This window comes from Phodopus roborovskii, unplaced genomic scaffold (assembly GCF_943737965.1).
Source record: "Phodopus roborovskii unplaced genomic scaffold, PHOROB, whole genome shotgun sequence".
Classification (NCBI taxonomy): domain Eukaryota; kingdom Metazoa; phylum Chordata; class Mammalia; order Rodentia; family Cricetidae; genus Phodopus; species Phodopus roborovskii.
This window is the reverse complement of record NW_026126603.1, coordinates 6,483,346-6,507,727: the sequence shown is the minus strand read 5'-3', so window position 1 is coordinate 6,507,727 and position 24,382 is coordinate 6,483,346. Positions and strand designations below refer to the sequence as shown.

The window sequence follows — 24,382 nt, the reverse complement described above, 5'->3', positions numbered from 1 at the left end:
AGTAATAAGCCTAAACCATTTGGCTAAACAATTATAAATATGTATTGTCTCTGAGTGGTTATCTTATAAGAGAAACTGGTCAAGTGGCACTGGACTAGATGGAGAAAAGTCTCTACAGGCCAGAAGAGGGTATTGGGTCCCCTGCGACTGGAGTTACAGGTAATTGTAAGCAGCCATCATGTGGATGCTGGGGATTGAACTTGGGTCCATTTCTGAGCTGTCTCTCCAGCCCAGGAATAACGAGCCTTTACATATTAGACTGAAAACCACAAATCCTTCCTTTTTTACATTTAAATTATTATTTATATCTGAGTGAGTTTCTTATAGAAAGCATGTTGTTGAATCTTGCTACTTATCATTTAATTGGCATCCTTGGATCACTGTTGGTGGTGTTTTTTTTTTTTTTTTTTTAAACTCTTTGACTCTTTTGGAGGCTTGCCACTCAGCTCCCAAGTAAATCTCACATGGGGGCTTATTCTTAATTATAAATGCCTGGATTTAGCTTGGCTTGTTTCTAGCCAGCTTTTCTTAAATTAAAATTATGCCATCTACCTTTTGCCTCTGGGCTTTTTTACCTTTCTCTTACTTCTGTATATCTTACTTTCACTCTTACTCCATGGCTGGCTGGGTGGCTGTCCCCTAGCATTCTCTTCTCCTTGTTCTCTTGCTTTCTTTTTTCCAAATTTCTCCTCCTATTTATTCTCTCTGCATGCCAGCATGCCTATCCTTTCTCTTGCCTTGCTATTGGCTGTTGAGCTGATTGTTAGATCAATCAGGTGTTTTAGACAGGCAAAGTAACACAGCTTCACAGTTAAATGCAACATAAAGAATGCAGTATATCTTTGCATCATTAAAACAAATGTTCTGTAGCATAAAGTAATGTAACACACCTTAAAATAATGTCCTACAATACAATGTCCTACATACAATGTCCTACAATAGTGTGATTAGATTTGAATCTGTTTTACAGTTTTTGTCAAGGATTTCTTCATGGAGATGATAATTAAGGTGTGCAGAATAAAGCTAAACCATATGTGTAGACACAGCATGAGCCTTTCTAATAAGAATTAGAAGTAGTCCAGAGGAACAGATTCTATAGAGATGGCATATTTGAGAATAGGTTGAGGACAGGGTATACACAGCTTTCCTTTTGTTGTTCTTGGTTTTCGAGACAGGGTTTTCTGGGTAGCTCTTACTATCCTGGAACTCACTCTGAAGACCACGCTGGCCTTGAACTTAGAGAGAGCCACTTCTGTCTCCTGAGTGCTGAGATTAAAGCTGTGCACTACCACCGCCTAGCTTGTTTTGTGTTACAGATTGTGAACCATTGAAAAAGTTTAAATAGCAGAATAAAACAGTATTTGTTTACATTTGAGAACTGTGGGGGCTACATTGAGGTGAGGCAAGAGTAGAACCTAAAAACTCAGGTAACAAAATGTGGTAATGAGGTAAGAAGTGATGTAAAGGAAAGTCTTAATCATTTTTAAATGTTGACATCAGTCTTGGATACAGAGATTTGCTTGTCTGCTAAAGGATGAAATGCAAATGGAATTGCAAAATTGTAATTTTGGAAATACTTATTCAATCCTTTACTCAGATTACACTTAGAATGTATTTAATAGATTCAGCTTAGTTGAAATCACATTTGTTAGTTTCTGCCCAGGAAACTGGAAAAACTAAAGGTTACAGTTATGTGCTGACTGTTAGCATCTTAAAAAGGTCATATAATAATGCACACCATGATGAAAACTAGAGTGGGAGAAATAGGATAGAGAACTATCCAGAGACCTACCAGGATGACCCCAACTAACAATCTGAGCAACAGTGGAAAAGCTACCTTATATAACTTTCCCTGATAATGAGATTGATAATTAATTTATATGACATCATAGAGTCCTCATCTAGTAGCTGATGAAAACAGAAGCAGACACCAACAGCTAAACACTGAGCCGAACTCCTAGAATCCAGTTGCAGAGAGGGAGGAGGATAAGCAAAGGGGTCAAGACCAGGCTACAGAAACTCACAGAGACAGCTGACCAGAACAAGGGGGAGCTCAAACTGATAGCTGGGAAACCAGCATTGGATTGACTCAGACCCCTGAACATGGGTCTTAGTTAGAAGGCCTGGGCAGTCTAAGGGACCTCTGACAGTGGAATCAGAATGTATCCTTTGGGAGCACATGCCCCATGGAGGGATATTCCCTTAGCCTAGCAACAGGAGAAGAGGGCCTAGACCCTACTCCAAATGTGTTGACAGATTTTGATGATCCCTCCTGGAAGGCATCACCCTCCCTGTGTAGTGGGTGGGGGATGGGATGGAAAGGTGGGTTGGGGGGGGCATGGGAGGACGGGAAGAAGAGAGAACTGGGATTGATATATGAATTAAGAAAAAATTATATATACACACACACACACACACACACACACACACACACACACACATATATTTATAATTCTTTCAAAGGGAACAGGAACAAGGCAAATAAAGCATGTTATTATATCCAAAAAAAAAAAAAAATGAAAAAGAAAAGAAATAAATCAAGCTGAGCAAGCCATGGGGAGCAAGTCAATGAGCAGCACCGCTCTTTGGCCTCTGCATCATCCCCTGCCTCCAGATTTTTGCCCTGTTTGAGTTCCTGACCTGACTTCCCTAAATGATGAACAGCAATGTGGAAGTGTAAGCCAAATAACCCCTTTCTCCCCAACTAGCTTTTTGGTCATGGTGTTTCATTGCAGCAATGGGAGCCCTAACTAAGACAGATGTCTTCCTCAATCACTCTCTTCATTATTTTATAAAACATGTTTCTCACTGACCCAGAAGCTCATCAATTCAGTAACCTTATCTGCCCAGCAAGTCCCACAAATCCTCTTATCTCTGCCTTCCATGCCTCTGCCACACCAGGACTTTTGCATAAGTCCTGTAGCTAGAGAAGTAGACCAGCTGCTATCAGTTTTGCTGCTCTTGCAGAAGAACCAGGTTCAGTTGCCAGCACTGACATGGCAGCTCATATTCATCTATAACACCAGTTCCAAGGGATTTAATGCATCCTCTGGCCTCCACAGGCACCAGACACACACATAGTACATATACATACATACAGGCAAACAATCACACGCATAAAATATATTTAAAAAAACCCCTCAGGTCCTCATTCTTGAATACACACAATCACTTTACCAACTGAGCCACATTCACAGGTCCTCAACCCCAATTCTGTTTCATGATGTCATCATCCAGCCATGTCTAAGGATTTCTCTAACCTGATCTGCAATTGTCTTCCTCATTTACTATTTTCCAGCCACTGTAGCTGCTTCTCAAATGTGAGAACCCATTTGTTTTTAAAGCATTTCACATGCCACATGTGAAGAAGATGATTCTCTGAATTTTTATAGAAAATATTTTGCACGGTCATAACTGAGTGCACACCCCACTTCTAAGAAAGGCCTTTCTTCCACAACATAAAATAGACCTTCTAGACTCTTTCTTGAAATTATTTTCTGTCATTTGGCTGTTTTATTTTCTCTGAAGTATTCAACTCAGAAAGTCTTTGCCTCAATGACAATAACTGCTACTTATAGCCTGAACTCAAACCAAAGTTCACTAAGCCTAGGATTGAAAAAAAAAAGAAAAATTGATTTATTAAGAGATCCTATATTACACTTCTCAAATGAAAGCATTTTGCATCAAATACAGAGTCAAACAGATGAAATGGGCCTATTTCTCCCACTCTAGTTTTCATCATGGTGTGCATTTGGTGTTATTGAATGAAATGATTAAGTTATTATGTGACCTTTTTAAGATGCTAACAGTCAGCACATATTTTGTATTGCTGTCTTCCCATCGCTTCTTCCAGTGGATTCAGATGGAGTCTGTCTCTCTCTACTCTACTCTCCCAGTGGACGTAGGTGGGTCAGGAGTTCAATGTCTAACTCTGGATGGTCCAAGTTCTCTTGGTGGTCTCTCTTCTGGCAGAGGGCAGGCGATGGTGTCCAAAGATTGGGCGTGTGGGGCTTCAAGGTGGTTCGGAGTGGATAGGCAGGTCCAGTGTGCTCAGAGCAGACTCACTAAGTTCCACAGTGGTGGAGGTGTTGTTGGACCAGCTTTCTGGCCCAGAGCTCACCCAGAGCAGTGGGCCAAGCAGGACCACAGGTCTTAGCTTGATTTCATATAGACCACAAGACCCCTAGCCCAAGGATGGCCTTGCCCACTATGGGCTGTCCCTCCACCATTGATCACTAATTGAGAAAATGCCTTACAGCTGGATCTCATGGAAATTCCTTCCTCTCTGATGACTCTAGCTAGTATTAAGTTGACACACAAAACTACCCAGTAAAACATCTGACATTGACCTCTGGTTTCTATATTTTAGTGCAATCCCCCACTTCCATGTGCACATACATATACTACAAATACCCATACATGCAAAATAAAGTGACAAGTGATAGAGGAAGATACCTAGTATCAACTGGTCTCCACAAACACACATTATATACATATAAACACACAAACACAAAACACGTGTATACACCACACACATGCACATATACATAAAGAATTTGGATTTAAATTACAAGGAGAAAGCACATTGTTGGACTGTAAATAGTTGTAGGGTATAATAATAGATTTTTTTTTTTTTTTTTTGTGAAGTCCATATTATTTTTTCTCTGTCTATTGTCTGTCTGTGTCTTTCTTACAGGGTCTTGTTATGTATAGTGCTGGCTGGCTTGAAACTCTCTTGCTCTGTATAGTGCTGGCTGGCCTCAGACTCTCAGAAATCTGTCTGCCTCTGCCTCTGAAGTGCTCGAATTAAAGGTGTATGCGACCACACCTGACCCCACATGTTACTTGTTAGGTCTTCAAAGTTAAGTAATGTGGTTCAGTTATAGTAACCCTCTATCCAGCGTGAAAGTAATTGTGTTGCAGGAGATGCTTAAGAAATGGCTTGGACACTTATTTATTTTTCATGTAGTAGTGTCTGCTCTGTAGATCTAGATATACTCTTGTGATGGGGTGGAGACAGGTCAATCCAGACCTTGTAAACACATTAAAACTGCAGCTTGTGTCACATTCATTCACATTTTGTTGAACCCAAATCAGTCTGGACTTAATCCAAATATGACCATATACTGCCAGTTGGGGGGGGTGGTCAAGAGAAAAAAGTGAGTATTTGCTAAACAGTAACCATAATCACAGGATTTTTTTTTTTTTTTTTGCCTTGGGACAATTGTTTTTACTTATGGATGGTTTTATTGCCTGTACCCTGGCCCAATCCTTCAGCAGTGTCTGCAGATTTTTTGATTGTCATCATGACCATGGGATGGAGGGAGAGTTGTTATTTTCTGGGCATCAAGTAAGTAGAGGTCATGACAGTCACCTCATAACAAAGCATTGTTGAATTCAAAAGATGTGCTAAGTCTAGTGCTAAGACTAGAAGAAATGCAACCTTAGAGAAGTAGCTGTAACTTTTTAGCATGTCAGAATCACCCAGAAGATTCATCAAACATACTGTCAGTGAGGCAGGCTCTCAGCATTAATGATGTTTTAGCTCTAGAATAATGTTGCACATGTAGGGGCCATACTGCAGGACCACTGCAACTGGAAAGAGGTCAGCTGTTGAACACTGCTGCTCTTCCAGAGGATCTGAGTTCAGTTTCCATCTTTCACATTGTGCAGCTTACAACCACTTCTAACTCCCACTTCAGGGGACCAGTGCCCTCTTCTAGTGAATGCAGGCACAATAAAACCTTAAAAAAAGGACCACTGAAGCCTGTTATGACATATAAAAGTTTTTTTTTCTTTTTTTCCCCTCTGAATAATATTCTTACCTGTAATACCTGTCAAAGCTGTTAAAACATATTTGCCATTGTTTTAAGCCCCCCCCCCCTTGGCTAAGACAACTCAGATATAACAAAGATGTGAGAAGCCTTAGAAAAGAGGTGTCACTGGTATATGAATTTATGTTTATAAGACATTCTCTCATGAGAAAAATGTGGAAGTGAAAGCTGGTAATCATACTCACTGTCCTAGAGGTAAAGATCCAGAACAATCAGTTCTCAAAAGATTATGCTTATATTTGTTAGAAGCAAGTTTCATGTTAGTCTTTCTTTAAAAGTTTTGTTTGTATTTTTGGTTGTGAGCCTAGCCTTTAATGCCTGAGCCAGCCTGGTGTACAGAGCAAGTTCCAGGACAAGCTCCATTGGTGCATGCCTTTAATCCCAGCACTTGGGAGGCAGAGGCAGGTGAATCTCTGTGAGTTTGAGGCCAGCCTGGTCTATAAGAGCTAGTTACAGGACAGCTTCCAAAGCCACAGAGAAACCCTGTCTCAAAAAAACGGGGTGGGGAGTGAGGGAGACTAAATACCATTTTATGAAATTCTTTGAACTGATATACAAATAAAATTGTAAAACAGAGGGGGAAATGTAGCCAAAGTAGTATAAGTAGAAAAAGCCTTTAATTCAATAGGTCATTTAACAAGGGCTCTCTTAAGAATCATGAGATTTAGTTATCCTTATTAGGGAGCTTAAAAAAGAAGCAAAAAGTAAGGAATGACATACTGAATGTGCTTGAAGCTGCCTATTTTAAATGTTATTACAGGATGGACTGTTCCTATGATCAATTTATAAAAAGAATTAAGAGTTTGGATTTGAGCATATAGGGACTTTATATAACCCCAAAGATGCCTTTTAAAAACTACTCACCCAAAACGTTTGTCCTGTATGTCAAGGGGATTGAACCCACGGCCTTACACATGATAAACAAGTAGTCTGCCAGTAAGCCACACAGCATACTGGATGGAAGAGTGGAAGAGTTTTGGTTTTATATTTTAACTGCATTCTTCAACTTCTGGACAAATGTGATAATTTTGTGTTTTAAATATATAATTTTTTTCATGGAAACTTATTGCCATTTTCACCGTTTAGGGTTTGGAGTGGATCAATTACGAGATGACAATCTAGAAACATATTGGCAATCTGACGGCTCTCAGCCTCATTTAGTGAACATCCAATTCAGGTAATACATTTTTACTTTTGCATAGACTGAAGTTATAAGTGGATAAGGATATCTATTCCATAAAATTCAAGGAAAACAGAAATTAAAATGAAATATACTTAACTGCTGTTAGATTCTATTAAGTCTTAGAGATGTTTTTGCCATCCAGATTGCAAGCAGTGTCAGTGTATTCTGCCCTACCCTTTATGTAGTTCTCTTTTCCATGTTTTCATGTGAGTGTGTGTGTCTGTGTTGTGATGTGTGTGTTGTATGTGTTGTGATCTATGTGTGTTCATTGTGGGGTGTGTGTGTTGTGATATATGTGTTGTGATGTGTGTGTTGTGATGTGGGTAGGTGTGTGTGTTGTGATGTGTATGTGTGTGTGTGTGTTGTGATGTGGGTAGGTGTGTATGTAGGGGTGCACATGGACACTGTTGAATGTGCATGTATAGGCCCAAGGTTGATGTTGGGTGTCTTACCTCAGTTGCTTTGAATCTGTATTCTAAACAGGGTCTCTCAGTGAACCTGAAGGTCATCACTTTGGCTCAGCTGACTGGCCACTGAGCTTCAGGGATCCATCTTTCTCTGCTCTTCCTCCTGTCTCCTCTTTAAGGCTAGAGTGTCTTGTAGGTATCTGAATTCTGTTTGTGAGGCAGGCACTTAGCCTCTTTATACATTTCTGGTAAAACTTTATGTAAGTGGTTCTGAAGTAATATGATTCAATTTTAGGAGCTAGAGTCAGAAAAATATAATTTATAACACAGTATAATGCCTTAATATACGATGCTTTTAATTTCCTTGGGTATGATAGTTAGGTAACTTCATACTTCTACTTAACCTGGTTGGGGGGGGGGGTGGAACTTTGTAAGCTTAGTTTTAAAATGATTACTATTTTGAGATTGTATGTTTGTCTAGTGCTGTGGATTTGTTGGTTATGAAAACTAGTCAGATTTGTTACCTTATTGCATTGCATCCTCTACCAATCTAGGTGCTTTCTTGTTGTAGGGTACAAATCAGCAAACTTCTTTTGAGTAGATAATAAATATTTGAATCTTGTGGTCCCTCTGGTTTTTATTGCAGCTACATAGTTCTGCCATTTCAGCACCAAACAGCCAAACACCAATGCATAAATGACTGAATTTAGTGTGCCTCCAGTTAAACTGTCCCACAAAAGCAGAAGTGAGACAGGAGTTGGACTCTAATCTCAGTTGTAATATATATGTGCCAGCAATAGCAATTAGCTTTTTTAAGGATTGAGATTGTAGCTACTGCAGGGCATGGTGGCACACACCTTTAATCCCAGCACTCAGGAGACAGAAGCAGGTGGATCTCTGTGTGTTTGAGGCCAGCCTGGTCTACAATAGAGTGAGTACTGGGACAGCCAAGGCTACAAAGAGAGACCTTGTCTCAAACAAAGATCCTGCTTCTTTACCAAATGATTACCTATTTATTTGTATTATTTACTTTCCTCACTAGTGAAACCAGGTGGTTGATAAGAAGCACTTATAGAAAGATTTTGTCTTAGAGTTTGACAGTACAGTGTCGAGGCCGCAGAGTGGTGTGTGGCTAATGGGTCTCATTCAGTACACAAGGTAGCTGAGACAGGCCAGGAAATGAGGTCACGCTATAAATTTCAAGGCTAATCTATTCTCCAACCCCCACTCTAAGTAACAGACTTGCTCTACCTGGGGCCTGCCCTTCAATTATTCTATTAATTAGGGACAGGATGTCTGTAAGGGACATTTACCATTTGGCTACTGGGTCCTTAGGCTCATGGCCATCACATTATGCAAAATGCATTCAGTCCATATTCAGAATCTCAATAGTCTCACAGTTATTCACTGCTCAAAATCCCAAGTTCAAAGTCTCTTCAGAGACTCAAGACAAGGCTGTAAGCCCCTGTAACATAAAAATGAGTGTGTCCATCTATCCGTCCATTCATCCATCAGTCCGTCCATCCATGATTGAAAAGGGCAGGGCAGTGGTGGCACATGCCTTTAGTCCCAGCACTCAGGAGGCAGAGGCAGGCAGATCTCTATGAGTACAAGGCCAGCCTGGTTTACAAAGTGAGTTCCAGAGTTCCAGGACAGGCTCCAAAGGTACAAAGAAACCCTGTTTAGAAAAACCAATAGAAAAATAAAATAAAATTAAATAAGCATAGGAAGGAAAGACAAAAGCAAAACCAAAACTTACCAGGGTAAACATTGAATTTTGCAGCTTCATGTCCATCATCTGGGCTCCAATAGGCTTGGGAAGGTCCACCTTTAAACTCTGGGGCCTACAGCATTCATGGCTTTTCTTTTAGGCTAGCTAGCCCCATGCAGTGCCTGCTGCTTTTTTTTTTTTGGTAGATATTCATGTTTCTGGTTTCACTAATATCTTTGGATTTCCATTGCAAAAAGAGGCTTTGTCCTTCACTTCATACATAGCCTACTCATCAAGCTATATCCTAGAGCTTTTAGTTGGTGGGGTCTTGCTCTCAAGGCACCCTTCCTAATGTTCCTGTGCAGAATCCAAGGTTTCTCCTTAAAGGTGGTATTCTCTTAGCAGTTACAGCAATTTTGTGTGAACCTGCCCTGACCTCAACTTGCACTGGATTCAAGTTCTTTTTTTTGTTGTGGTGGTGGTGGTTTGAATAATATTGACCCCCATAGGCTCATGTGCTTGAATGCAGCTCGCAGTTATTGAAGTTGTTTGGGAAGAATTAGGAGATGTGGCCTTGTTTGAGGAGGTGTGAACTTGTTGGAAAAGTATGTTATAGTGTGCTTTGAGGTTTGAAAAGCCCATGCCAGGTCTTCTTTCTCTGCTTCCTTGCAGATCAGGGTGTAAGCTCTCAGCCTCATGATGCCATGACGATCATAGACTAACTCTCTGAAACTTTAATCAAGGCTGCAATTAAATGCCTTCTTTTGTAAGTGTTGCCTTGGATGTGGTGTCTTCATGGCAGTAGAACAGTGACTCAGACAACTGCCAAAGGCTCATACTCCTTTTCCTCTCCAGACTTCACATTTTCTCACTGCAAATGTGGGAAATTGCAGTAACCAATAAACAGGACACAGCTTGAATGTTATGATATGGTAACATATCCTTCACCAAACAATCTTTATTGTTACCTTGGTTAGATTTAGAATTACTGTGGTGACCTCATGTTCCTGTTGCCATAACCATGAGCGGTTCCTACTGCCATTCATTCCCTTCCGTGATGGACTAGGCCTTTAAAACATGAGTCAGAATACTTCTTCCTTTGCTTCTTGTTAGGTATTTAGTCACAACAATGAGATAAATAACTGATACATCATTTATTTCATTTAATATTTACAATTTATTAGAGACTTAGATAAAACCAGAGTCAAATAATAAGTGAGTGGTAGAATTAGAATTAGAATTTAAGTTCTCTAATTTCAGAGCCTGTGCCTTTAACTTCCTATCCTATAAATCTGAGATAAATTACTGGTCTAGAAATACAAACATGGTAGCTTAAATAAAAGTTCAATATTGAACATCCAAATTTAATTGTAATACTAGCATTTGTTTTGTGAATTTCATTTTATACTATGTACTGAAAAAATCATAAACTAGTTTATACTTATTGACAAATTTTATTGTCAGACACTTTTATTTCACTGAGAATTTAAATATTTAATAGAATATATATATATATATATATGTGCACACACATATGTACACACATACACTTTTTGTAGTTTATATAATCTTCTAGGATGTAGGTTCTTTCGTATTTCTTATTATTAGAATCAAATGGTAGTTCCATTTAATATTTTCTTTTTTTTTGAGACTGGGTTTCCTCTTTGTAGTCCTGTCTGTCCTGGAACTCTCTCTGTTGGCCATGCTGGCCTTGAATTCAGAGAGATCCACTAGCCTCTGCCTCCTGAGACCTGGGATTAAAGGCGTGCACCACTGCCACCTGGCTACTGTTTAATATTTTAAGACACTTCCATACTGCTTCCATAGTAAATACCATGCTTTTTATTCCCTTGGGCAGTTTATACAAGCCTTATCCTCCTCCCCCCATTAAATCAGCATCTGTGATTTTATTTTTAAAAATAATGATCCTGTTAATGCATGTGAAGTGATTCTCATTTCCCGTGTGGAGTAGTTGTTTCAGTTGAAACACCTGGCAGAAGTAACTGAAGGAGGAACGTTTACTTTGGTTCGTAGTTTCAGAGGTTATAGGCCATTGGGCAAGGAAGACACGGTGGCAGAGGCAGCTGTCCTTTAAAGGTCTACCCTCAGAGTCACATCTCTGTCAGCCAAAAACTATGTCCCAAAAACTGTACAACACGAAAACAGTGCCACCATTTAGGAACCAGGTGTTCACACACATGAGCCTGTGAGGGTCATTTGATAGTGAAACGGCATCTAATGATGTGTGATGCTAAGCATCTTCTTGTGTACTTACCCGCCATTTGTATGTCTTCTTTGAAGAAATGCTATTCAAGTCATTTGCCCATTTTTAAGTTTACTTGTTTTTTTTTTTTTGGTTATTGTTGCAGAGTTGTAAAAGTTCTTTTTATATCCTGTTGCAGATACGCAGTCTTTTTGTTTTAATGCAGAAGCAAACATAGAAAATATGTAAACAAGCATTTCTTTTAGTAAAAAGTACATGGCACTCAACATTTGTCCTGCATTTGTAAGCTATAGCTTGTTAGTCCTGTTTTAGGACAGCTTGCTATTCTCAAACATTTTGTTCTTAATGTCCATAGTAAACCTTTATTTAGGACTCCACCAATCTTTTATTTTTGTATTTATCATATAACAAATTTAGTTATTCACTAAAATGTAGCAAAATACCCTATTATATGTTATATGGTATATATGTGTTATATATGTTATATATTGTAACAGCTGTATTAAAAATACTTATCTCTTCCTGGACTGAAGAGTGTTACTTGTTTGTGAAGCTCTTTGTCCCCTGATATATGGCTTCCGGGTCTCATTTCTGCTTCTTCACTAAGACTTTTTCAGAGTCCTTCTGGTTACTGTGTATTCAGAAAGTAGATAACACATTAGCATCAACAAAAGGATTCCGGGAACCTTCCTGCTCTTCCCACATGAGTCCTCCACTACTTGTCAGTGGCATTTCTCTTGGCAAAGTTAGCATCCCTAGCAACTTGGTCTTCATAGGGTTGGTCTCAAATCTAGATATTTGAAGAGAACTTTCCCTTTGATTTGGGATTGTAATCATGCCCAGCTCTCCATGACTACAAGCACTTGGCTTGCTGTTCTCCAGCAATTGTTCTTCCAGTGGCGAGACTGCCAGGTTTTTGTTTGTTTGTTTCTCTGCATAGCCTTGGCTGTCCTGGAACTCTCTTTGTAGACTAGGCTGGTTTCAAACCCATAGCCTGCCTCTCCCTACCACTCTAACCATAACCTTATCCCTAACCCTGGAGTTCTGGAATTAAACAGCCTGGTATGTCTTAGGTGCTTAACCAGATGAGGAATTACTCAGGAGTTAGGAGGTGAAGGACAAGGTATTACTTGTTAGAACTAAGAAGCTAATGAGAGCATACTAACTGCATCAGGTCTTCAGTCAAGTGTATTTGGTAGCATTGAACCCTAGAATTAGAGACTAGAATTAATTTACCCATTTGTAGCTAGACCAGACATGCTTGGTTTTGTATTTATGGAATGAAAGAACAAAGGAAAGTGTTAAATACATTGGAGGACAGAGGGAAGTCAGGAATGGTATTGATGTCAGTCAGAAACAGGGGAGCATTTCTCTGTTTCCATTCTGTATCAGTATGTCCTAGGAGTTTAGTGAGGTGCTTGGTGTGCACCTGCAATGCAGCGGCCATAGAGTGATGATTTGAGTAATTCCAGCATTTTCCACTGTGATTCAGTCTGTATATTTTATCTTCCCATGTATATTGTAATCTGAGAAACAGTATGGCTTTTATGCAGTATTATTACTTTTTGAATCAGTATGAGGCAAAATTTAGTAGTTTAAAAAGATTTTTCTGTAGAGTACTTTGCTGCAATAGCTGTTTCTTCTGCAAATGCAATAACCTCAAGGGAAAAAAAATGATTTAGCTCAAATGGAAATAACTACAAATATCTACTTAACACTGTAAACTGGTATCCGTCAATGGCTATTAAGCAAGCTACATCCAGTTAATTAAAGGAAGGTAGCAGTGATGAATTCAAGACAAGCACATGTCTGAGCTTTGCACAGTGCCTTGTATGCAGTAGGTGTTCAGTGCAGTGATGATGAGTAGAGTGAATGCTCTAGTAATTCTGCCTCTTTTCACTAGGACTCAGTTTGTACATTCCACCTTCCTGTGTACATTGTTACTTGAGAAATAGCATGATTTTCTTTGTAGAATTAGAACACTTATGAACATTTTTACCCTAGTGTTATTTCTTTAATCTCAGAAGCAATGAATTGGTGATAGAACAGAGAGAGAACACATGAAGCATTAATTCTGGGTCAGCCGTAAAGTATTCTCTGGCCATGTGTTGTTGTGTTTTGTAATGTTCATTAATTGTTACTATTCTTCACCTTTCTAAACTCACCCAGGTTTTGATGTTGAAGTTACTTCGAATTTCATTACTTGGGAGTAATACTTTGTGTAAAAAGATTGATCATTCACATCTGCTTTTGATTTTCTTTTTAATCTCTATGGTTTATGATCTTTCCATCTTAGGGAGAACTTTACTTCCTGCCTATGGCTCATCAAGAAAGTCTTTAGTAGCCATTCAAAATTTCTCTGCACCCTTTGCAGAAGTGCAGAGAAATTTCTCCAAGATGTCAGTTTGGTAGCTCTGGTCTCTTAAGAATCATCATAATGGTATCTGTCCTGTCAACACTTCAGAATAACTAGGGTGTATGTATTTTCTTAAGAAAAATCTTTATCTCTGCCCTTTTTTCCTGATGAATAGTTAGGTCTGCAAGTTTGATTTCCCAGAAGAGAGCTCCAGACCCCACTATTTTATAGGCTTACTTTTGACCCAGTTTACTTTTGCTCAAGGAACTCAGTGTTACTAAGCAGTACTAGTTTAGGCTTAACTTGTTATGTCCTTTTTAGTAGACTTACAAATGTTTGTGGAGGGTCAATGTAAAAAACCACCTATTTTTCTCCTCTGATGGCCAAATTATGTATGCTCATCCTGAAAAATTATTCAGAAAATACAAAAATTATAAGGAAGAAGATTAAGATCTCTTATAGTTTTTGCCCACCTAAAATAGTCAGATTTGCAATTTTTTCAGGTTAATGTGCTTAAACAACCATTCCCAAATATGATCCTTTTGTAATACTGTTTTATAATCTGTCATTTCCCCTATTACAGCATTATGCCTGTATGATTATTTTAAAATAAAGGTGCTTTTCAATTTTTGTTGAGATTATGTTCAAGTAAGCTCATTAACAATTGAAAACATTGTAAGTCAAATGTATTTGATAAACTGTTGAATGACTTCTCTCCCAGCACCCTGCAGAACACCTTCTAGCTCTATGAAATCTAGCTACTAGGGAGGAAGCTTGCAGCTCAGTTCCAGCTTGATTTCTCTGCCAACCAAAATGTGTTATGTTTTCAACAACAGGGTCCAATCTGGTTCTGGGCCACCAAGAACCATGACTGTAGTTTGTATTGTTCTCGGGGGCTCTGTGGCCTTCTCAACTAACAACTCCTGTGGCAGTATTCCAGTCCAGACACTGGGAATTATGGCTTCTGGGAGCATTGGTTACCTGTTCAGGTTACCTCCATTTAAACTCCTATAGTTTTTCATTATATTTTAAAAATTAGTTTATGATAGTAGGTTTTCAGATGGCTTTTTCATAATTGTTTGTTTTGGTTAGCCCTCCTCCTACCCTCTTCACCCTCATCCCTACTTAAAACCCCTAATATCCCTCCTGCTTTCCTTTCTTTCCCTCCTGCTTTCTTTCTTTCCTATCACATAGGTTCTATTATCCCCCTTCTCAGGCAGGGGTCTATTGCTGTGAAGAGACACCGTGACAAAGGCAACTCTTACAAAAGAAAGCATTTAATTGGGGGTTACTTACAGTTTCAGAGATTTAGTTCATTCTCAACATAGTGGGAAGCATTGTGGCATGCAGGCAAACAGGGTGCTAGAGAAGTAGCAGAGAGTTCTGCACCTGGCTTTGCAGGCAGCAGGATGTTGGGCCTGACTTGGGATTTTGACACCTCAAAGCCCTCCCCAGAAATTCACTTCCTCCAACAAGGCCACACCTACTCCAACAAGGCCATGCTTCCTAATCCTTCTTAAGTAGTACCACTTCCAAATGACTAAGCCATTGTGGGAGTTCTTGTGTGCTAGGTCCCACAGCTGCCTTGACCCAAATAAACACACTGATGCTATATTAATTATAAAACTGTTGGCCGATGATTAGGGCTTCTTATTGGCTAGCTTGGTCTTAATTATTCACCAATTTCTATTAATCTATGTATCTCCACGTAGTCTTACCTTACTGGAGAAGGGTCCGGACCTCTAAGCATTCAAATATATGAGCCTATGGGGACCATTCTTATTCAAACATCACATTCTCCTCACCTAAAGCATCCTTTCACCTTCCACACACCAGTAGCCCCTCTCTTCTTTTCTCACTTTATCAATGCCCTAAGTTAAACACACAAATCTAAAATGATCAGAAGGCAATGAATTTTCAGTTCACTTAGAAATTGAATTAGTGATCTACAAATGTATTTATTGGCTCAATATTCTTTTTCGAATGAAATTTGGGTATCACCATTCATTCTGATAAGAACATATTATGATAAACAAATATCTCCATGTTTAAATTTCTTCCTTTGATTTTTAGAAATTGAATATTATTTCATGTTTTTCAGTTTTTTTCATTTCCTGAGGTTAATTTTCTATAATGCATGTTTTGCTTATTCCCAAGGGAATGTGTGTATGTATGTATTTTTTTTTAAATGAAATAGAATTTTATTTTGTACATTAAGTGGCAGGGTATGCTTTTTATTGTTTAAAGTGTTTATTTGTTGAGCCTGATTTTTCACTTAGCTAGGAATTTTTAAGTATTAATATAAGGAATTAATTAATTAGTAAAGAAATCCAGGCTGGCTAACACATTTTCCTTGTGTAATGTCTAAGTAAAAAGGATGGGTATCATTAATGCTTGTTTGTATGTTAAAGCATGTAATTTGGCTTAACTGCTTCTTTACAATGATTAGTTCTTAACTATGTGCTCCATGAAGTATGTTTGAATATGTAAAATATCATGTCTGTACTTACAGTTTTTTTTATGTTTTCTCCTGCAAGTTGGAGGAAAAACAAAAGGCAATTGTTGATTGAACCTCAGAAGAGAGCATGTTTTCTTTTGATGTGATAAAGGGTGCACTTTTCTTTTACTGTTTTTAGAAGAAAAACGACAGTGAAGACATTGTGTATTTATGCAGACTATAAATCTGATGAAAGCTACACTCCAAGCAAAATCTCAGTCAGAGTAGGAAATAATTTTCACAACCTTCAAGAAATTCGGGTATGTCTTTAAGCTTTTGTTTTAGTGTGTGTTTCTTTAATTCATTCTATAGATGATAGTCATAAAATAAGAAAATTATATTGAAAACTATGTATATAATTTTTATATTTTCTTGAACTGCCTTCTTTTTTTTAAATGCTTTATTATGGAGTTTTCATAACATCCCATCACCTTTGAGATGTTTTAATGTCTCACTATATTTGCTTTATTAAAATTATTTTTTAGTTCATCAACATAAGTTACAGGTCCCTGATGAAATCTAGGGTGCAGGAACATGCTTACTTTCTCTGCTGACTAAAGATTATAAGGCAGGAAACAAGTATTATCTGAAAGCTTGGCAAGTCCTGCTGGTGCTACCATGATACTTGGGAAAAGAAAAAAATGAGAATGGAGTCATGGGAGTGCATGGGCAATTTATTATAGTCTAAAAGAAAAATCCAGGCAAACTGCAGATTTAACAGTTGCCCAGCGGGAGAAAAAACCATGCTGCTTGCAGTAAGCTGACGTAGAGGTCAGTGTCAGTGGTCAGCTGTAGTGCGGCAGGGTTGTATGGCTGGAAGCGGAGCTTCAGAGAAAGAGTAGAGGGCCCAGAGTAACAGGAAAGCACACTTAGGCTCTAGCCAGTATCAGAAAGAAAAAGGCAGAGGAGAAGAATAGGTTAGGAAAGGTGGGCAGACAAAAGACAACTCTCATCTACTCCTAGCGGCTGCACCAGGGAAGAAGACATACATTATCTAATGGTGAACTCACCTTGGGGGGGGGGTCCCCTTAGCCAGGCCCTCAACCTGCTCTCACTTAATTAGTTATCAAGGGAGGAGATAAGGACAGATCTCCAGCTAGAGGTAGATTCCATTGTTTACTATATCATCTCTATTTCAAATATATGAGCATGATATATTAGTAAGAATTTTCAGTATTTATTAATATTCATTTTAAGGGAAACATTATATACAATTTTATGTGTATCTTAAGTAGATTATTTGGTGGTTTAACAAATGTATATGTCTATGTTGTCACAACTCCTTTAAAATGTGGACCATTTTTCTCTAGGTTCATGAAAAGACATCATGAAATGTCTTTTTCTGTCCCTTCACGCTGAGTTTGTATTTGTCTTTAAGTATGAGGTCAGTGTCTTGTAGGCAGCATGGACTCAGTCAGTATTTGATTGAAGGATTTAATCCTCTGTATTCACAGTGATGATTGATGTACTAGAGTTTGCTGCTGCCATTTGTTCATTGCCTTCTGATCACATTAGGTTCTTTCTTTTCTTATTTTGTGCTTAAGTAATGTTCCTAGTAGTATGTGTTGAGCTTAGTCTTTATCTTTTGCATACAACTTTGTGATTACCACAAGTTTTATATAACAGATTTTATACTTATAATACCTATTTATTGTAAACTAGTAACAACTTAACTTTGATTGCATAATTTTACTGCTTCATGTTTTGTTTTGATGCCAACAAATGTTTGCCTTTTTTTTTTTTTTTTTTAATGTAGAATGTTGTGTTTTCTTGGAGAAAATGAGAAACAAATGTTGGTTCATGCTAGGTAGGTAACTTAGTTAGGGTTACTATTGCTGTGATGAAACACCTAGACCAAAAGCAACTTGGGGAGAAAAGGGTTCATTTTGTTAACAGTTCTATGTAATAGATCCTCTTCAAAGGAGTGAGGGCAGGAACTCAAACAGGGCAAGAACCTGGAGGCAGGAGCTGATGCAGAGGCCATGGAATTTGCTTCTTTACTGGCTTGTTCCCATGGCTTGCTCAGCCTATTTCTTTTTAAAAAGTGTATTTATTAATTTAGTTTTTACATTCCAAATGCATCCTTTATTCCTGATCCTCTACTGCCCCCTCCACTTCCTATCTGCTCCTCAGACAACATCATTAAGTCAGTTTGTACATTAGAGTTAGATCTTGGACCTACTACCAATGGTCTCATAAAATCCCCTAGCCACACCGTTGTCACCAATGTTAAGGGAGCCTAGTTCAGTCTTATGCAGGTTTTCAAGTTGTCAGATTCTGTGGGTTTTTCCATCATGGTCTTGACTTCTTTGTTCATATTATCGCTTCTCCCCCACTTTGATTGTACTCCAGGAGCTTGGCCCATCCATTAGTTGTGGATTTTTGCATCTGCTTCCATCTGTTTCTGGAAGAGGGTTCAGGCTTCTCTGGGGTTGTGGATTGTAGTCTGGGTATGTGGCAGTTCACAATTGTTTGTAACTCCAGTTCTAGGGGATCTGACACCTTTACACCAATGCACATAAAATAAAGTTATATTTCAAAAAAAAAAATAACTGTACTGTGGTCCTATATATAAAAGTCTTTGGGGAATTTTTGTTTTTGTTTGTTTGAGGTTTTTGCCTTTTAATATTTTGAGAACAGGTCTCTCTATGTAGCTCAGGCTGGCCTGAACTCATTAGACAGCCCAGGTTGGTTTTGACTTTGCTATTCTGCTGCTCATCTGCACATGTGCCTTATCTTTTGCTTTATGTCTGATATCCACTTAGGAGTGAGTACATACTATATTTGTCTTTCTGGGTCTGGGTTACCTTACTCAGGATGTTTTTATCTACTTCTGGCCATTTGTCTACAAAGTTTAGGATGTCATTGTTTCTTACCACTGAGTAGTACTCCATTGTGTAAATATACCACATTTTCCTTATCCATTGTTTGGTTAAGGGGTATCTAGGTTGTTTCCAAGTCCAGGCTATTATGAATAATGTTGCTGTGAACATGGTTGAGCAAATGTCCTTGTGGTGTGAATGTGCCTCCTTTGGGTATATGCCCAAAGGTGTTATTTGCAGGATCTTGAGGTAGGTTGATTCCTAATTTACTTAGAAATCACCATACTGATTTCCACATATCAGCCTGTTTCTTATAGAATCCAGGAGCACCAGCTCAGCGATGGTACCACCTACCATGGGCTGGGCTTTTCTCTATCAATCGTGAATTAAGAAAATGCTGTACAGTCTTACCTGTAGCCCAACTATAATTATGTAGGCATTTTCTTTATTGAGGTTCCTTCCTCTCAGATGAGTATAGCTTGTTATAGCTTGTGTCAAGTTGACATAAAACTAAGCAGCACAGTAGGACATTGTTTATGCACCAAAGAAGAAGTCATTCCATCCAAGTCCAGCTTAGTGAATCAGTGAGTGTAGGGGATTTCTTCCAGAAGCTTGGGTGATTCAGAAGTAGCTGTATCACTGAAAAGCCCATCCCAGTGAAGGGTTGGTGTCACCTTGTTTGGATTGAATCTGGTTAGAGATATTTGACCTTTGTGTTCCTGGATTTTTGTCTCTTCCCAGATCTGGAAAGGAGTTTTGCTCTTATACATTAAAAATTTAAATGTATGTGTTTTTAATGTGAATTATTTCTTTATGAGTGTATGTGTGAATATCTGTGTTAGTGTATGCCCACATGTATGGTGGAGCGTTTAGATGCTAGAAGAGGGTGTCAGGTCCCCTGGAATTGGAATTACAGGGGATTGTGAGCCACTGGACTCTGGTACTAGACCCAAACTCTGGTCCTCTGGATGAACAGCAAGTACTTTCAACTGCTGAGCCTTCTCTCCAGGCTGTTGTTAGTTCTTTAAATGAGCTCACTGTTTGTCTTCCTACTGGAGCTCCTGTAACCTGCTTTTTAAAATGTCATAAAATTTGCAAGCTTTCATCAGGACTTTGCATGGTTTTCCTTTAGATTATCTTTGCTCTTGTGCATTAAAAGTTTTATTTATTGTATTTTTCAGCTCTAGAGTGTTTGATTAAAAAAAACCCTCCACTTCTTACATTTCTAATTTTGTTTATGTATTATACAAACTTTTTTGAATTACTTCTATTTTCTCAAATCTTCTAGCTTTTTTTTCTTATTTTTAAGCAGATAGTTTGAATCTCAGACAGTTTTTAGGGTACTGCATTTCCTCAGTGCCAGTCAGTGGTGCTTTATTCTGTTCCTTTGGTTGTGTAGTATTTCTTGGATTGTTCTTGAGTCTTATGGCACAGTCTTACTATCTGTACTTGAAGAAGAAATAATTCCTGTCTTTGAGGACTGTCTGGGCAAGCCCACCACCAGCCATCCATCCCATCTGGAGATTCTGGGAAGGACAGCTGATGAGACCCATTGGTATGTTTGCCATTGGGGTCTTCTGGTAGTCTGGCCTGCTCCCAGTAGGTGAGCCGGTGTGTAAGTCTGGTGTCTTAACAGAAATGGAGTTTGTTTCTGTGAAGGACAGCTAGAAGTTTGTGTCTACAGGAGCTGACATAACTTTGTGTTAGTCTTATTCCTGACTGTATAAGGGCTTATCATATTCTAGGAAGGACCTGATACCTGGCCCATTGGAAGCCTACTCTATATTGGGAAGGACTTGTTGCCTATTGGAATAGACCTGGAACCAAAATTCATGGGAGTCTTCCCACTGCTAGGACACTGAGTTACATCTGATTCCTAAGTCTAGAGGGGCATACCTAAAACCTGGATTTATACTAATGATTATGGAACCTTAGTCTTTAGATGCTGGAGTGGAATCAGGGTCTTTTGGGATAGACTTGGATCCTGGATATGCTTGGCCAAGTCTGGCCCCTAGGGTCACTCGAGTTTACAGGATTCATTGTGAAATTGGTTGTGAATACAAGCTTGCAGACTGAATCTGCAGGATTTTGCTTGTGGCCTCTGGTTTCAAGTGCTAGTCTGGAAAAAAGCAAAAAACCAAAACAACCTGTAGATGTCTTCTAGCATGGACTTGTGGCTGCCAGACCAACACTGAGTCTACCTATTCCTTCAGCCTGGCATGAAGGAAGGCTTGTGACTTTGTGGATGCCAGACCACACAGCTTTGCTTGATAGCAGGGTCAGCAGGTGCTAGCCTAATGAAGAGTGGTACAATGCTGTGGCACAACTGAAGTCTTAGTCTGTGGGATCCAGTTTGTGGTTGGGACTGTGTATAACTCAGAGATGCTAGGGTTATTTTAGCCCTGCATTGTACTTTGAGTGGTGATTGCGTAGGCCCAGATCCAGACCAGAGTATGCCAGGCAGATCTGAAGCCAAGGACCTGTCCCTATACAACACATGGTTGATGAGCATCCATGCATACCGGCCTACGAAGGAGCTGTGGTGTCTTACCCCATGCTGGCCTTTTCTGGATTGGGCTCTACATTGGGGTCTGTCTGGGGCAAAGTCCAGGTAGAGAACATCTCCTTCTTAATGTGCTGCTTGAAAATGTGGGAAGAGTGACACAAATGACACAAAACTGTCCTTCCTGTGCTGCTTCATATGCTTCTACCCTCATGCCTAGATTCTGTTCTCTCACCTGGCTTTCTTATTATATTTTGCAAAGTTATTTTTGTGTACAGGTATAGATAGTTGGTCTAACTGACAGGTATTGCAGAGTTCCATTTTATCATCTTGCTGATGTGAGGGGTTAGGTGTTTTTTGAGAGACCTACCTGGTCTCTTGTACATGCATACTGTTACTTTCTTTTTCCTTTTAAGACAGGGACTTCCCACGATGTTGAGGCTAGCCTTGAACTAACCCTCCCACCTCATGGTGAGATTACAGGTGTTTGCTAGCACACTTGGCTTACTTGACTTTTAAAGGGGTTTCCTTGAAAAATAATTTTAGTTTTGGAAAAATTAGTGTAGATAATATACATTTTTTAGTTTGGAAGCTTCCTGTTTTTGAATAAATTCACAAATAAATCAACTAGTTTCTTTCTTTCCTTTCTTCTTCTTTTCCTCCTCCTCTTCCTCCTCCTCCTCCTTTTTTTCCCCCCAAGACAGGGTTTCTGTGTAGCCCTGGCTGTCTGGAGCTTACTCTGAAGACTAGGGTGGCCTTGAACTCAGAGATCTGTCTGCTTCTGACTCCCACTTGCTTGGATTAAAGGCCTTATACCACTACTGGTTGGCTTTGCTCTAATGTTTCTTAATTCAAAATATCTTGGTCTTTTTCAGTCACAGTCTCATTTGATCTTAGTCATATATCCAGTACTTTGTGCTGTAAAGATTTGAGACATTTAATTGTATGATTTGTTACATAGTTCATATTTATCAAAATGGACTGCTTGTATTGAGAAGCTTTTTATGGGGACAAACTCCTCATTTGAGCTTAGAGGTAAAAATTGTCCTAGTGTGAGCTGTGCGACTTCAGCACTAGAAATCGTCTGGTCTGTTTGTTGGGTGGTGTTTGGAATGCCCACTAGATGTCACTGTTGGCTTTTACTTTCTAGGCCTATTTGCTAGTCATTAGCCCAATGTTTTAACTAGCCTAAGATGTAGTTTTTCCTAGAATAAATTTACATTAAGAACTCTTTGATGCATTTTGGGAAGGGTAAATCCTGTGTATTTATGAGGATGTATTGTTGACAGAACAAAATGATGGTTTTGAAAGTTTAATAGGAGATATTTGGACCTTGAGGTATACTTTAGTTATCTAGTCTTTGCTTCTCTCGTTTAAATGCTGAGGTATTAGCTGTTCAGAAAAGGGAATCTTAAAGGTAGTTTCTTAGTTTTCTCTTGTGTATTTCTGTATGGTGGGTGATGATACAGTCTCACGAGACCAGTAATCCTAAGTAGTGCCAGGTGACAATCTAAACTATTTTCCTGAATAACTTAATGAATATACTAATGTTTTACATAGTTCTCACTAAATAGCACAAAATTTGGATATTCTTTTAATTAATACCTTTATAGTAGTTAATGATACTTTTAGGTGTACACCTTTTCAGGTAATTTATTATATTTACTTTTTTTTTATTTTATATGCTCAAGAAGTATCTGTCAAGTAGTATTTTGTGTCTTAAGGAGAGATGAAGTGATGAAGTAGTTTTTTTTTTTTTTTTTAACATTTCTTAACTACATTTAATGAGAGATAGTTAAAGAGATAGCTCATTGAATTTAGGTGCTAAAGAGAAGTGGTTAAAACATGGAACTTTTATGGGGTTTGGAGCTGTCCTTTCATAAATTATAGGACCAGTTTAACTGAATGGAAGGTATAAATAAATCCTCTTGTATTTCTCATGGTTCTTGCCTCTGAGAGGCTCATGTATATACTGAAGTGTTTATGTAGGATTCTTTTTTTTTCTCCTAGAAGTTATGGGTCTGCTTACTTAACACATTTTAAATACTTATTTTCTATAATCTTACTGTTTTGAGGTAATAACTTAGAAATTGAAGGTGAGAAAAAGGAATGTCATCTTTCCTTTCGTTTTAGTTATGGAGCATGGCTAGGTCCTTGTGTGTCTACTGAAGACTTTTTACAGAGCATCTCTAGTATTCTACTGTGTGTGTTAACTCACATAACTGAGGAGGGATTGATAGAACTGGCTTTGTCCCAATTGTTTTTTTTTTCTTTGCAAAATTGATTTTATTTATATGCCACACATTTTATTTTTAAATTTTGCAACTTGATGTTTAAGAGAATTTTACAAGGTATTGTTGAGATTTTATAAGCAAAAGAGAGTATATGCAGAAGAGATTCTGTAGACAGAAGTGGGGATTTATCATTTTGGAGTCTTAGTTAAGGTAATATCTACTGTTATAATTGGAGTTCTGTTAGTGTGTGTGCTGAAGTAAGAAGATGCAAGGCAGTAGCCATTGCCTTCAGGTTTACCCACATTTAGTTTATTAGCCTTATTTTAAATAATTTGATATAAAGTTTGATGTAAAGTCTTTACAGTATATATATGCAATAAACATTAGCTACCTAGCAAGTTTGAGTACAGCCCTGGACTACAGGGTTTAAGGACCTGTCTTAAAAAAGATTTTTAAAAATTAATACATTCTTCCCAGATGGTGGTGGCTCACACCTTTAATCCCACACTTGGGAGGCAGAGGCAGGTGGATCACTATGAGTTTGAGGCCAGTCTGGTATGTAGAGTGAGTTCCAGAGAAACCCTGTCTCCAAAAAACCAAATAATAGTAAT

The 24,382-nt window shown here is 38.6% G+C and overlaps 2 protein-coding genes across 3 annotated transcripts in view; both read left to right on the top strand.

Moving 5' to 3' along the window:
- Positions 1–24,382, top strand: part of Otud4 (OTU deubiquitinase 4) — a 133,280-nt gene that overhangs the window by 83,540 nt on the left and 25,358 nt on the right. The window lies entirely within an intron of this gene.
- The window catches only part of Anapc10 (anaphase promoting complex subunit 10), a 52,595-nt gene that overhangs the window by 5,929 nt on the left and 22,284 nt on the right, over positions 1–24,382 (top strand). For both annotated transcript variants that reach the window (XM_051205823.1, XM_051205824.1), the window contains exons 3-4: positions 6,921–7,011; positions 16,352–16,472. In XM_051205823.1, coding sequence (XP_051061780.1) covers positions 6,921–7,011; positions 16,352–16,472 — 212 coding nt within the window. The remainder of the gene's footprint in view (positions 1–6,920; positions 7,012–16,351; positions 16,473–24,382) is intronic.